The sequence below is a fragment of the Mytilus californianus genome, unplaced genomic scaffold (assembly GCF_021869535.1).
Source record: "Mytilus californianus isolate M0D057914Y unplaced genomic scaffold, xbMytCali1.0.p SCAF_7, whole genome shotgun sequence".
Classification (NCBI taxonomy): domain Eukaryota; kingdom Metazoa; phylum Mollusca; class Bivalvia; order Mytilida; family Mytilidae; genus Mytilus; species Mytilus californianus.
In genome coordinates, this window is record NW_026262723.1 from 104,638,229 (window position 1) to 104,651,826 (window position 13,598).

General features: G+C 33.1%; 1 protein-coding gene across 1 annotated transcript in view; it reads right to left on the minus strand.

Moving 5' to 3' along the window:
• Nucleotides 1-8,101: 8,101 nt before the first annotated feature.
• LOC127709613 (uncharacterized) overlaps nucleotides 8,102-13,598 on the minus strand; it is a 32,768-nt gene continuing 27,271 nt past the window's right edge. The window contains exons 12-16 of the mRNA XM_052215216.1: nucleotides 13,126-13,291; nucleotides 11,325-11,514; nucleotides 9,753-9,961; nucleotides 8,839-8,957; nucleotides 8,102-8,105 (exon numbers count right to left, since the gene is read on the minus strand). Coding sequence (XP_052071176.1) covers nucleotides 8,102-8,105; nucleotides 8,839-8,957; nucleotides 9,753-9,961; nucleotides 11,325-11,514; nucleotides 13,126-13,291 — 688 coding nt within the window. The remainder of the gene's footprint in view (nucleotides 8,106-8,838; nucleotides 8,958-9,752; nucleotides 9,962-11,324; nucleotides 11,515-13,125; nucleotides 13,292-13,598) is intronic.

A 13,598-nucleotide genomic window follows, 5' to 3' on the forward strand; every position in this document is an offset into this window, starting at 1 on the left:
TTAAGTCTCTGTATGGTGGGTTTGCGCCCTGAAAAAGGTTATAAAACATTAGTTTTTTTATAATTAAATGAACTTCCATTAGCAATGCATACTTTGTACTACCTGGCAAAATATTAACTAAGATTTATTCATTACAATCTGGATAAATCTATGTTAGCCTGATTCAATGTACATCAAAATGTATGTTATGTAAATCCAAAGTACAAACAATGAGAGACTTATGCAATAATGTACATTGTTTGTACCTAAATAACTATAATATAGATGAGAGCATGTCATTGTTTTGTTCCTGTTAACATTGTCATTGATATTTTTCAAGAAAGTCTATGAGGCATAGCTTATGCATTCCTGTCATTACTACATTAGCATAATTACTGCTAAAATAATTCTCAGTATGATATACCTCTTGTAAGAAATCATTATAATTGTAGCAAGCACCAAAAAATCTCAAACAGATCACATTGAATCGTAATCCAAAAAATTATGACGTCTTGAATTAACCACCTCCTTTTATTCTAAAACGATAATTGCGGTTGTAAACAGACTTTGGTTTATTCGCATGGCGATTACATATATAACTATATATTTTAAAAAGAAAATAGAGTTTTACCATGAATAGTTTCCTGCACGTAGTCTTTTTCAGTAAAATGTGCCTTGCAAACAACAGCTGATTGAGATGGACTCGAAATCGTGTTCTTGTCCAATCTGCGTATGGGCCATGGCGTTGATCCAACTTTTCCTTCTTTTTAAGTCATTTGGAAATGCATGTCCTCCTCTTAAATGACATCCAGGTACACAACAACAAGTACTTGGCATCGTTAATTAAAAATGCAACTGTATAGTTGCACAGTGCAGAAACCGGAAGTTTAAGAACAGGATCGGCTACCACGGCGCCACCTATTCAGGAACGATAATTTGCTACTTTATATAACTGCGAAATAACAATAACGCTAGACGGGTTCACGTGCATAAACAGAAATGCTCTTTAAATTGTATAATATAATTCATGTTCAGTCAACCTTTAATTATTATATCAACGAATGAAATGATTTATAAACATCTAGATTGCAGATAACACTCGAAATTAACCCGACCTCTTTCCACACGGAATTCAAATAATTCTAGTTTGTCAATCGGTTGACTGCTTATAATGCAAAATACAAATATATCAAAAGTTTTTAAAACTAACAAAACACAATGATCGTTTCTCTATTTCCCAATGTAAATGAAATGAAACAAAAAACATTTCATATCACAATAAGAAGAGGAGAGAATCAACATTTTCCGGATCTACTTGGAGCCTAATGACCCCCCACGTAGATAAGTTGGATATCGCGGAAAGAAAGATTAACACGGCAACCAGAAAGGCATTAAAGCACTGCCTTTAAAAAATCACATTCAGTTTATTCAACAAAAAAGTCTTCTTTAGAGTTTACCATATACTCAATTATTTCAAAACAGACAGTTATTCTTTAAAGCAGATGTTTTTTTAATACAGGATAAAGACACTAAGTTCATCAGAGATTTTAAAGGGAATTTATCAAATAATATACCTGAAAATTATCTATATACTTACATTATAAAATGTCATAACATCTGTCTTGATGTCATTAAATAACTTCTCTACTCTGTGAATAACACTCTTTACTGGCTTCAAGAAAGAAGGCAATTGCAGCTCATCATATCTTCCTAAAGCTTTTACTGCTTTTCTTGCTCTTGAACGAAGATCAGCTATCTAAAAGCAGGTAAAAGGAATACATTTGTAGTAAAAAGTTCCTTCTTTATTGAAAATTGTGGTTTTTTTTTTCTTCTCTTTTCAAATTTCAGAATTCAGTATAAAGAATTATGTAAAAAAGAAATGTTTGAAATAAGAACGTGATTATTATATAAGAATTTAGACAAATTAATATCCTACACATGGTACTATACTGGAAAAGATTCTTATTTCTTTGTGATTTTAAGTTGTAGAAAATTCCCATGACAGATTTATTTTTTTCTGCAGTTTTTGTTTTTGATGTGATGTCCAGAACTGGCAGACAAAGAGTTACAAGTGTATGGTATAATAAATACTTGCCTTCTCTGGAAGAGCTTCCAAAGCAGCTATAAATTCATCTATTACACCTTTAATTCCTTTTCCACTGATGATTTCTTTAAACAGGTCTACACCTGATTTGATTCCATTCACTATATCACTTACTACTTTATCAAATCTTAAAACCATATCAATAAAACGCTTTAGATTTCCTTCCTGTAAATTAAATATATAACAAATTTATAAATGTAAATTTGCCATTGATATTTCATTTTAGTCAATGATATGGTAATAAATTTAATAAAAAACTCAGGAGTCTGTGATTCAGTGGTAATCGTTTGTTGCTGTAAATCATATTTGTTTTTCATTCATAGTTTTGTACATAGCCTTTAGTTTTTTTGTTTTAATTGATTTACATTTGTCATTTCATGGCCTTTTATAGCTTGCTATGCAGTGTGGGTTTTGCTCATTGTTGAAGAATGTACAGGGACCACTAGATGCTAATTTCTAAGTCATATGGTCTCTTGAGGGGAGTTGTCTCATTGGCAATCATACCGCATCTCCTTACTTCTACATTCATTTTACAGGATTAATTGTACAAATAGTCTAATTTGATTTGGGCTGCTTTTCAAGGTGGATAATTTTTCAAAAGGTTAACAGACAAATTGCAGAACACAGGACTATTTCTTGTAAATTGCAAAGGATTTATTTTTTTTCATGGATATGAATTTTCATGAATTGAGGAAAATTCTATTTTGTGGTTTTTAATTTTGTGGATAACCTTAACCTATGAAAACCATGTACAATAATGAAAATTTATTTTAAATCTACTTTCAAAAAAAGAAAGCACCAACTTCTAGATACCATTCAGAATACCAACCTGAAAAATATTGAAACTGTATCCAGTATCTCCTTTGTAGCATAATTTTGCACTAAAAAATGAAAAACTGAAACCGATCATTCCTATATGTACATTAGCATAGGCCTCATCATGTACATTCACCTTAAAATGACCACTCAATGGAGCTGTTCAAAAGAAAAATTAAAACTAATATAGCATTAACATATAATGTAAGACTAAGAGTATATCAAATCCTTAATTTGGACCTATATCATTGTATCATTTTTTAAATTTTGCATATGAACAATCTCAGGCAAAAGTACATTTGATATTTTCATTTCATTTCAAAGAGGCAATAACCTCCTTTAAGGATGTACTTAGGTGAAATTAAACAAGAATGTGTCCATAGTATCTGGATGCCCCACTCGCATATCATTTTCTATGTTCAGTGGACCGTGAAATGGGCATCCAAACTCTAATTTGGCATTAAAATTAGAAAGATCATATCATAGGGAACATGTGTATTAAGTTTCAAGTTGATTGGACTTCAACTTCATCAAAAACTACCGTGACCAAAAACTTTAACCTGAAGCAGGACAGACGGACAAAAGAATGAACCTTTTATGAGCTAATGAAGTCTTATGTGAAAAAAAAATGGGTGTTATGGGGCAAAATATTTTACCCTGTATTGGAGGAAAACAAGAGTGCACACACTGAAATGTCTCGCCTACTATACTGACCATTGATTTTATGTTGATAGTCCTACATATAAAGTTTTACTACAAGTATCACATTAACATTTATGATCCAAGAAAATGAGGTCAAGGTCAGATAAACAAAGCCGGAAATACATGTATAAATGTACACCTTTAATACAATCATTCCATACACAGAATATAGATGACCTATTGCTTATAGTATAAAAGAAACAGACCAAACCATGGAAATTCTATGCTGACCAATGAACCATGAAAATGAAGTCAAGGTCAGATGAACCCTGCCAGACAAACATGTACACCTTAAAATCATTCCATGCATCAAATATAGTTGACCTATTGCTTAAAGTATCTAAGAAACAAAGTTAACCAGGAAAACTGAACAATGACCAATGAACCATGAAAATGAGGTCAAGGTCAGATGATATCTACCAGACAGACATATACACCTTACAATCCTTCCATACATTAAATATAGTTGATTTATTGCTTATAGTTGAAGAATAACAGACCAAAACACAAAAACTTAACACTGAGAAATGAACCGTGAAAATGAGGTCAAGGTCAAATAAAACCTATGAGACTGACATGTACATCATAAAATATTTCCATACACCATTTATAGTTGACCTATTGCATATAGTATTAGAAAAAAAGACCAAAACTCAAAAACTTAACTTTGACCACTGAACCATGAAAATGAGGTCAAGGTCAGATGACACCTACCAGTTGGACATGTACACCTAATTACAATCATTCCATATACCAAATATAGTAGACCTACTGCTTATAGTATCTGATATATGGACTTGACCATGAAAACTTAACCTTGTTCACTGATCCATGAAATGAGATCGAGGTCAAATGAAAATTTTCTGACGGGCATGAGGACCTTGCAAGGTACGCACATACTAAATATAGTCATCCTATTACTCATAATAAGAAAGAAAATAACATTACAAAAAATGTTGACTTTTTTTTCAAGTAGTCACTGAACCATGCAAATGAGGTCAAGGACAATGGACATATGACAGATGGAAACTTCGTTACATAAGGCATCTACATACAAAATATGAAGCATCCAGGTCTTCTAGCTTCTAAAATATAAAGCTTTTAAGAAGTTAGGTAACGCTGTTGCCGCCGTAGCCGCCGCCCAGCCACCGGATCACTATCCCTATGTCGAGCTTTCTGCGACAAAAGTCGCAGGCTTGACAAAAACTAAACTATGACCACTGAACCATGAAAATGAGGTCAAGGTCAGATGACACCTGCCAGTTTGACATGTACACCTTACAATCATTACATACACCAAATATAGTAGACCTATTGCTTATAATATCCGAGATATGGACTTGACCACGAAAACTTAACCTTGTTCACTGATCCATGAAATGAGGTCGAGGTCAAGTGAAAACTGTCTGACAGGCATGAGGACCTTGCAAGGTACACACATATCAAATATAGTTATCCTATTTTTCATAATTAGAGAGAAATTAACATGATTAAAAATGTTCACTTTTTTTTCAAGAAGTCACTGAACCATGAAAATGAGGTCAAGGACAATGGGCATATGACAGACAGAAACATCATATCATAAGGCATCTATATACAAAGTATGAAGAATCCAGGTCTTCTACCTTCTGATATATTAAGCTTTTAAGAAGTTAGTTAATGCCGCCGCTGCCACCGGATCACTATCCCTATATCGAGCTTTCTGCGACAAAAGTCGCAGGCTCAACAAAAACCAAAGAGTCCAAACATCTGACACAAGTTCTTAAACCTCACCTAAGTACATCCTTTAAAACAAAAAAAAACATTTAACCTGCCATTCTTGGGCCGAGGACATAATAATTCTGCGGTCATAACCAGGGGTTCAAATTAACATTTGGTACTGGAAGGTCCAGGACCTTTGACACTCCAAACTGAAAGGTCCACAACCTAAATCCCAGGTCCTACTTTTACATGAAATATTTCATAACTCAATAAGATACAAAATTAATGTGCTTTTGGAGTAAAGTTAATTTGTTTCATCATATTTGAATTGCATGCGATGTTTCGTTTCTCATATAATGGGCTATCCAGCGAATAAACAGTTTATAACCTTCAATATTGAAGTACTGCTTACACATCAACACCATTTTTGCACTGGATTTCAAGAATAAATTCATCCTCACTGAAGGTTTCCCTTTTTTGCAATACTGTATGCAGTGGTGAAAAGAACCTTATATCTATTTAACTGATCAGGCTTACATTGCTGCTTGAGAATACATTGTCCAAGTTTAGTGTCTGACAATTAATCTTTAGACTTAAAATTTAGGTCACTTTCATGGATCCACTGCTTTAAACAAGATAAATACTTGGGTGTCACTTCGTATATTTTTATTGGGTCTATTTTAAGATTTTGTGTTCCCCTTACAAGTGCACTTTCTTTTTCTGAATGGGTGGGGAACTTCTGGCAATATGTGCATGACATTAGACCAGTTGATTCATCAAAATATAGCCACGGTTCGATCGATTTTCCAGTGGGACTTAAATGTCTGTTCCCGTTTTTCACGATCACATTTTTGGTCTTTAGTGAGATATTTTGAAGACGTTGAAGACACAGGCACTTGTTTCTATCCATGGGAAGGTTGAATATCCTTCTATATTTATGGATAGTCGACATTCCCATGGATAGAAACAAGTGCCTGTGGTTGAAGACCGTTCATAATCTCCAGGCTTTCTCTTGGAAGACGTGACACCAAAGTGAAACAGACTCAGTTTGTTCGAAAATGTCTAAATGATTTGTCATGTGACTTCTTGCAACTATATATAACCTTGTGTTTCCAAGAAATACAAGTTTAAAAATAACTTGTATCACTCTTCGGCAAGGTCAGGGATGAAACATTTTTTTATCTCAATTTCAATAATAATATGGCTGAAAAATGACGATACAGATGGTTACAAAGGTCAGCAAAGATCATTTTTATTTCCTTTTAAATCGAAGGTCCGTCGGGCGTAGCTAGTAACCAAAACGAAAGTCTGATTGCAACAGTGGAAGGTCATGGACCTCAGACCACCGCTAATTTAAACCCCTGATAACTTTTGAAAGTCAAATAAAAAGACAAATAGAATATATGCAGGTGTCTACTTTTTTTATTTTTTAACTATTTCATCAATTCAGCTGTAATTGCTTGGTGTTGTTGATTTTATTATATTGAGTGTCCCACAATAACTTCAAAACAAGAGTGCACATGCTGAAATGTCTCACCTTCTTTCTTTCTACCACTGATATTATGTTGATAGTCCTAAATATAAAGCTTTACTACAACTATCACATCAATTGAACATGATCCAAGAAAATGAGGTCAAGGTCAGATAAACCAAACTGGAAATACATGTACACCTTACAATCATTCAATATAGTTGACCTATTGCACATCGAAGAAACAAACTTAACCATGAAAACTTAACATTGATCAAATGAACATGAAAATGAGGCCAAGGTCAGATAAACCCTGCCAGACAGACATGTACACCTTACAATCTTTACATGCTTTAAATATAGTTGACCTTTTGCATATAGTATCTAAGAAACAAACTAAACCAGGAAAACTTAAGATTAACCAATGAACCATGAAAATGAGGTCAAGGTCAGATGATAATTGCCAGACAGACATATACACCTTACAATCATTCCATACACCAAATATAGTTGACCTATTGTTAATAGTATAAGAAAAACAAGACCAAAAAACCAAAAATTAACATTGAGCAATGAACAGTAAAAATGAGGTCAAGGTCAAATAAAACATGCCAGACTGACATGTACATCATAAAATATTTTCATACACCAAATAAAGTTGACCTATTGCATACAGTATTACAACAACAGACCAAAACACAAAAACTTAACTATAACCACTGAACCATGAAAATGAGGTCAAGGTCAATGACACCTGCCAGTTGGACATGTACACCTTACAATCATTCCATACACCAAATATAGTAGACCTATTGCTTATAGTATCTGAGATATGGTCTTAACCACGAAAACTTAACCTTGTTCACTGATCCATGAATTGAGGTTGAGGTCAAGTGAAAACTGTCTGACAGGCATGAGGACCTTGGAAGGTACGCACATACCAAATATAGTTATCCTATCACTCATAATAAGATACAAATTAAGAATACTAAAAATGTTAACTTTTTTTTCAAGTAGTCACTGAACCATGAAGATGGGGTCAAGGATTATTCTCTGGTTTCTAAATTTATGCTCTGCCCAATGATTTAAAAGTGTACTCAACCAAGACAGCTAATAGACAGAGGTTATAATATATACAAGGTCAAAATTAGCTTAGGTACACATGAAACTTACCAATTTTAAGGTCCAAATAGTTTTCAATAACAACACCAAAGGATGCACCTAAAGCTGTTGTTCCAACTTTCATTTGCCAGTCCACACTAGGTGCTGCTAGTCTGAATTCTAATCCTTCCCAGAATCCTCTCTTAATTCTATGGTGACCTTGAACTTCAACTATATTTGACAAATAGGGATCAGTAATGCTGCTATTATCTAGACGCCTGCAAAAAACATGCATTTTTATTATATGTGATGAATAGTGAACAGAACAATATTTATGACCTATCAATCTATCGCCTACAGCTCAGAAGGTTCATCTTGTTCATAGTGTGCCACTATTTCTTAGACAGGTCATATACTGAATATATGAGGATTTGAAAAATAATTCAATGTAAATATTTGTACTTTTTGAAGCCTGTCAAGAGTGCTATTCAAACGATAGGTTTGTTTGCATTCAAATAGGGCAAAGTTTAAAACAAATTCATGTTTATTGTCCAATTCTCTGATCTGGTAAATCCTTTGTTTTATTTAGTTTATACTTTTGACTTATAAAATAAGATGTCACTGTAATAAATATAGATTCTTACATTGGTACCAGTGGATTATCAGATTTATCCAATCGAGATAGTTAAATTATCTAATTTTAAAGTCCGAGCCTCGGAGTCTCCACTTGTACCTCATGATATAAGAAGGTGTATACCACTTTATGGAAACTTGCAAAAAAGTATAAATTGTTCTTTAATGTCTGTGGATACTTAATCCCTGTATACACATCTTATAAGGATAATGGGGTGAATAACGTCCCAAACAAAAACTTTCTCTTTTTTTGAATATGAATTTAAAAATACAATGTATAGTACTTTTTTAAGGAATATGGACATGTATAATAACAATAACTCTGCAATACCTTTTATTAAGGGGGGAAATCATTTTGGATTTTGGATGTGCTTGATACAGCAACAATGCTGCATGTCGAACATTTTCATCTTCATCATATAAAGCTGCTTTAAGCATGGTATCAGTAACCTGTTGAAACAAATAAAAATAAAAATATCCAATGAGTCTGTATTGGTCATCAAATACCATTTGCTATCACTGGTACAAGTAATAATTCTACTAAAATTCTTCTATAATATCAAATGAGTTTGGCAAATTTATCTTAATGTTGCATTTCTATTGTACAACTGGTTACCAATCACTAAGTAGTTGTAGTCATGTAAATGGTCATATTGTTGGTAATTTAAAAAAAAACATTTTTTTTCAAATAACATTCATTGAGGATATTTTGCAAAATGTGGATAATATTTTCATAAGAAGGATTGTGTAGAAGTTTAAAAATCATAGTTCTGTAATGACAGACATATATTCATATAATGTATTCTACCATTTAATTTTTATTTAATTATTTTACTATGTCATGGCAACCAAATTATAATACCTATGTATCGTATTCTGCAATATTTTTCACATAAAAGATAATAGCAAAAAAAGTTCCAAAATGAGTATTCAATACTTCTAAAATTTAAAAAATATCATGCCAAGGCATATTTGGAAGTTCTTGTAGAAACATAACATTGTTTGTATTTTAATAAATAAGAATAAATGCATTTTTGCTGCACAATCATCAGTGGATCGCGAAATTCGTTAATGGTTACTGATTTGTAAAAAGCCATGTGATAGTAATGTTAACATTAAATCATGTACTGTTAGTAAAATAAGCAAATTTTATGGGAAAAGCTCTGCATAAAATTGCTTAAATATTCTCAATATCGATCCTGATATTATAAAGCTTGACCAATGTTGTAACATTCCCAGATTTACCATCTCATGTTCATATTTTCTAAGAGCATGAAGTCCAGCTCGTTTAATCCATGGAGAATTTGTTGCATTGACATGAGAAACAATATATTCATAGGAAGAGTCCATTCCAGCATTGCCCAGTGTTTCCAGAAGAACAACCTTCCACTGGTCATGCACATCCTGTTGTTTTCTTGTCTGTGTAGCACGTTTTACTTTGTAGCTATAAGGATCTAGAAAAAACAATAAGCAAAAGTGTTGAAATTCATAAAAAGAACAAGAAGTGAAATTGTAGTTAAATTATTGTTGAAATGGTCATAAATATCTGATTTAAAAAAAAAAAGACAATTCTTTGTCTGTTATGTTAGCTAATGTAGCATTACAAAATTAAAACTGTCGGACATCATTCTGGAACAAAGTTCATTAATCATTACAATATTTTGACAGTTAAGTGCCATAATATGAACTGTTTTTAAGATCAAATTTTCCATCTCATCAGTATCAAAAGGACCTAATACTCCAGCAATGTATGGTTTGGTGTGGCTAAAAATAAGGAAAATATACTAACTACAATCACAAAGAACCTCTGCCAGAGAAAATATTTTATTGACGATACTACATACTTTATTTCTGAAACTATGATTCAATAGACTATCTTCATATTACCGACTTTTGACTCTGGATTATATAATTTGTCGACTGGTTACCTTGGACATCATGGTACTCGGTCAAGTAAGAACAACCAAAATAAGTAAAATCAAACATATAATCGGTGAAATTTGAGGGGAAAGTTTACTGTTTTCTGATGATTTTGTAGTGAAAAAAAAATATTAACCAGGTAATTTTCCCCCAAAATTGTACCGATTGAAAGCTTGGTTTTACTTCTTTAGCTTGCTCTTACCTGACTTGGTACCATGATGTCCAAGGTAACCAGTCGACAAATTATATAATCCGGAGTCAAAAGTCGGTAATATGAAAATAGTCTATTTGAACAAGTATAATAAAAACAAAAAAAAATTTAGCCTTGCAATTTCAAAATTGGCCCATCATAAAACATTTCTGCCAAAGTTTGATGGACAAATTGAAAACTCTCTTAATCTTATTTATCCTGCAATCAGCTAACTATTGTACAAATAACAGGTACACAAATAAATTTTTGCTTTATTTGTACTACGCATTTAAACTATGTCGATTTCTTTGAAAAATTTGAAACAATGATTTAGATTTTAACAACTAAAGTTTCAAGTGTTGGGTGTAAATTTCAGGATAAAAACAATATATGTACATTGTCGGAAAATATAAAATTAAATTGTACTCGCTACGAAACAGGATAAAAGCTCGGCGAGCCTTGCTTTTCGTCCTGTTTCTAAAGCTCATACAAATAAATTTTATATTTTCCGACAATGTACATATATTGTATATATATATATGTTCTTCATCTTCCAAAATGACAAGTACAACATATAACACACGATAGACACAAAATTCCTAGTAATAGAAAAATGTAAGACCTAAGGGACAGAAAAAACTGTACCTTGGTATTTTCCACTTTTCTTTTTTGAATAATGATATAGTTTTGAAGTATTAATAGATTACCATGATATCCTAATTTCTGGTGGACATTTTCTGTAATTTCTGATGCCATTTTCAGATCTCCAGCTTTTGTCAACTGACTAGTTATGGCACCAAGAATAAGAAATGATTTTTGGTATAGCTCTTCAGTATATAATGACTTTGGAAATGTATTCCTGTTGAAACACAGATCCTTGATGGCAGATAAAATACTCTAAATGGAAAATAAAAAGAAATCATTAGTTTATGTATACAAAACAATTTTGTCAGGTCTGTATAGAAATATCATCTTCAAAAATATCTTGTCCAGTTTTGGCTATACTTTAGGTCTTTTTGGTTGATCAGCTATTCAACCTTTCTATCAGGTTTTGGATTTTCAAATATTTTGGCCTCAAGCATCACTGAATGGACATTAATTGTTGAAATGCACATCTGGTGCAGTGAAATTGGTACTGTTTATATTATTCAATGGTTCATAAAAATGGCCTTGTTCTTTTTTTTATTGAAATACACCCAATTAGATTTGAATGCATTTTTCATGTTTTGTGTAAACATTCTTCCTTGAAACTTTAATTAAAAAGTAATTAATCTCTAATCGCAAAACACAAACAAATTCTCTTAAACCTGAAACTTTTAAACATCTAAAAGCTAAGGGAAGACAAACTGAAGCATATAGACCTGAAATCCTGCATGCATATATGATCCAGACAGGCCTTCAAAAATATTGTAATTCTGACGCAAGGTTTATTTATTTGCATGTATATCTAAAAAGTACAATCTGTTTTTGCATATATCTGGAGATTCTTGAATTAATAAAATCTTGTCAGATGTAAAAAAAAAACCAACAACAACCTCAAACTCAAATCATTTACTTGGTCTACAGAAATTTTTTTTCAAATGGGACTCTTCATCTGTTCATGTTGCAAATTGAAATTATCCATTCAAAAAATCAACTGGTGAAAAAATTTCAACCTATTGCAACATCCTAGTGGGGGAGTATTAGACCTCACTCCTAGAGGGGGAGTATTAGACCTCACTCCTAGTGGGGGAGTATTAGACCTCACTCCTAGAGGGGGAGTATTAGACCTCACTCCTAGAGGGGGAGTATTAGACCTCATTTATAGAGGGGGTATTAGACCTCACTCCTAGAGGGGGAGCATTAGAACTCACTCTTAAGAGGAGGAGTATTAGACCCTGCTCCTAGAAGTGGAGTATAAGAGCTTGCTCCTAGAGGGGGAGTATGAGACCACCACTCCTAGAGGGGGAGTATTAGACATCGCTCCTAGAGGGGGAGTATTATACCTCATTCCTAGAGGGGGAGTATTAGACCTCATTCCTAGAGGGGGAGTATTATACCTCACTCCTAGAGGGGGAGTATTAGACCTCACTCTTAGAGGAGGTTGTGTTAGACCTCACTTCTAGAGGGGGAGTATTACACCTTGGTCCTAGAAGGGGGTATGACACCTCACTCCTAGAGGGGGTGTATTAGACCTCTCTCCAAGATGGGGAGTATTAGACCTCGCTCCTAGAGGGGAGTATTAGACCTCGCTTCTAGAGGAGGAGTATTAGACCTCGCTACTAGAGGGGGAGTATTAGACCTTGCTCCTAGAGGGGGAGTATTAGACCTCATTCCTAGAGGGGGAGTATAAGACCTCACTTCTAGAGGGGGGCTATTAGACCTCACTCCTAGAGGGGGAGTATTAAAGTTCTGCAATGGAAAATCAATTGTTATAAGAAAACAGATAATATGGTTAAAAACATAACATAAAAAGAATGAAAAAACTTAAAAACTTAAATTGAGGTTTGGAAAAATATGTTTATCTACCTGATGAGGTGGTTTTCCGATGGTAGGTATATGTGACAACAATCTCATAACAAATACAGGTTTTGGTTCTTTAGAGTAAACGATGAATTTGGCTAACAATATCTGGCTTAGATTTGTAGACAGACTGGCAAAGGCATCTATCATAATCTTTGTTTCCTCTTGATTTCTTAAATGAAAAAATAAAACATTATTTTTTGTATTAAATATTTTTGTCCAAAAAAAATAAAATGTTCTTCTTTTAAACATGTTAAATGGATGGTTACAAGTAGAATTGATTCATAAACAGAAAAAAACTATGATCAACTCTTCATATAGTAATATCAATTAGGAATATTTAGTTCTGAAATACGAATGGAAATTGGCCTAAATCAAAATAACAGTTTAGTATGGTGGACTTCATATGCTGAAACAGAATAACACCAAGTAAAAATCTCTCTGGCAGTCTCAAGGGAGTTTTGTTCACAAGGAATCAT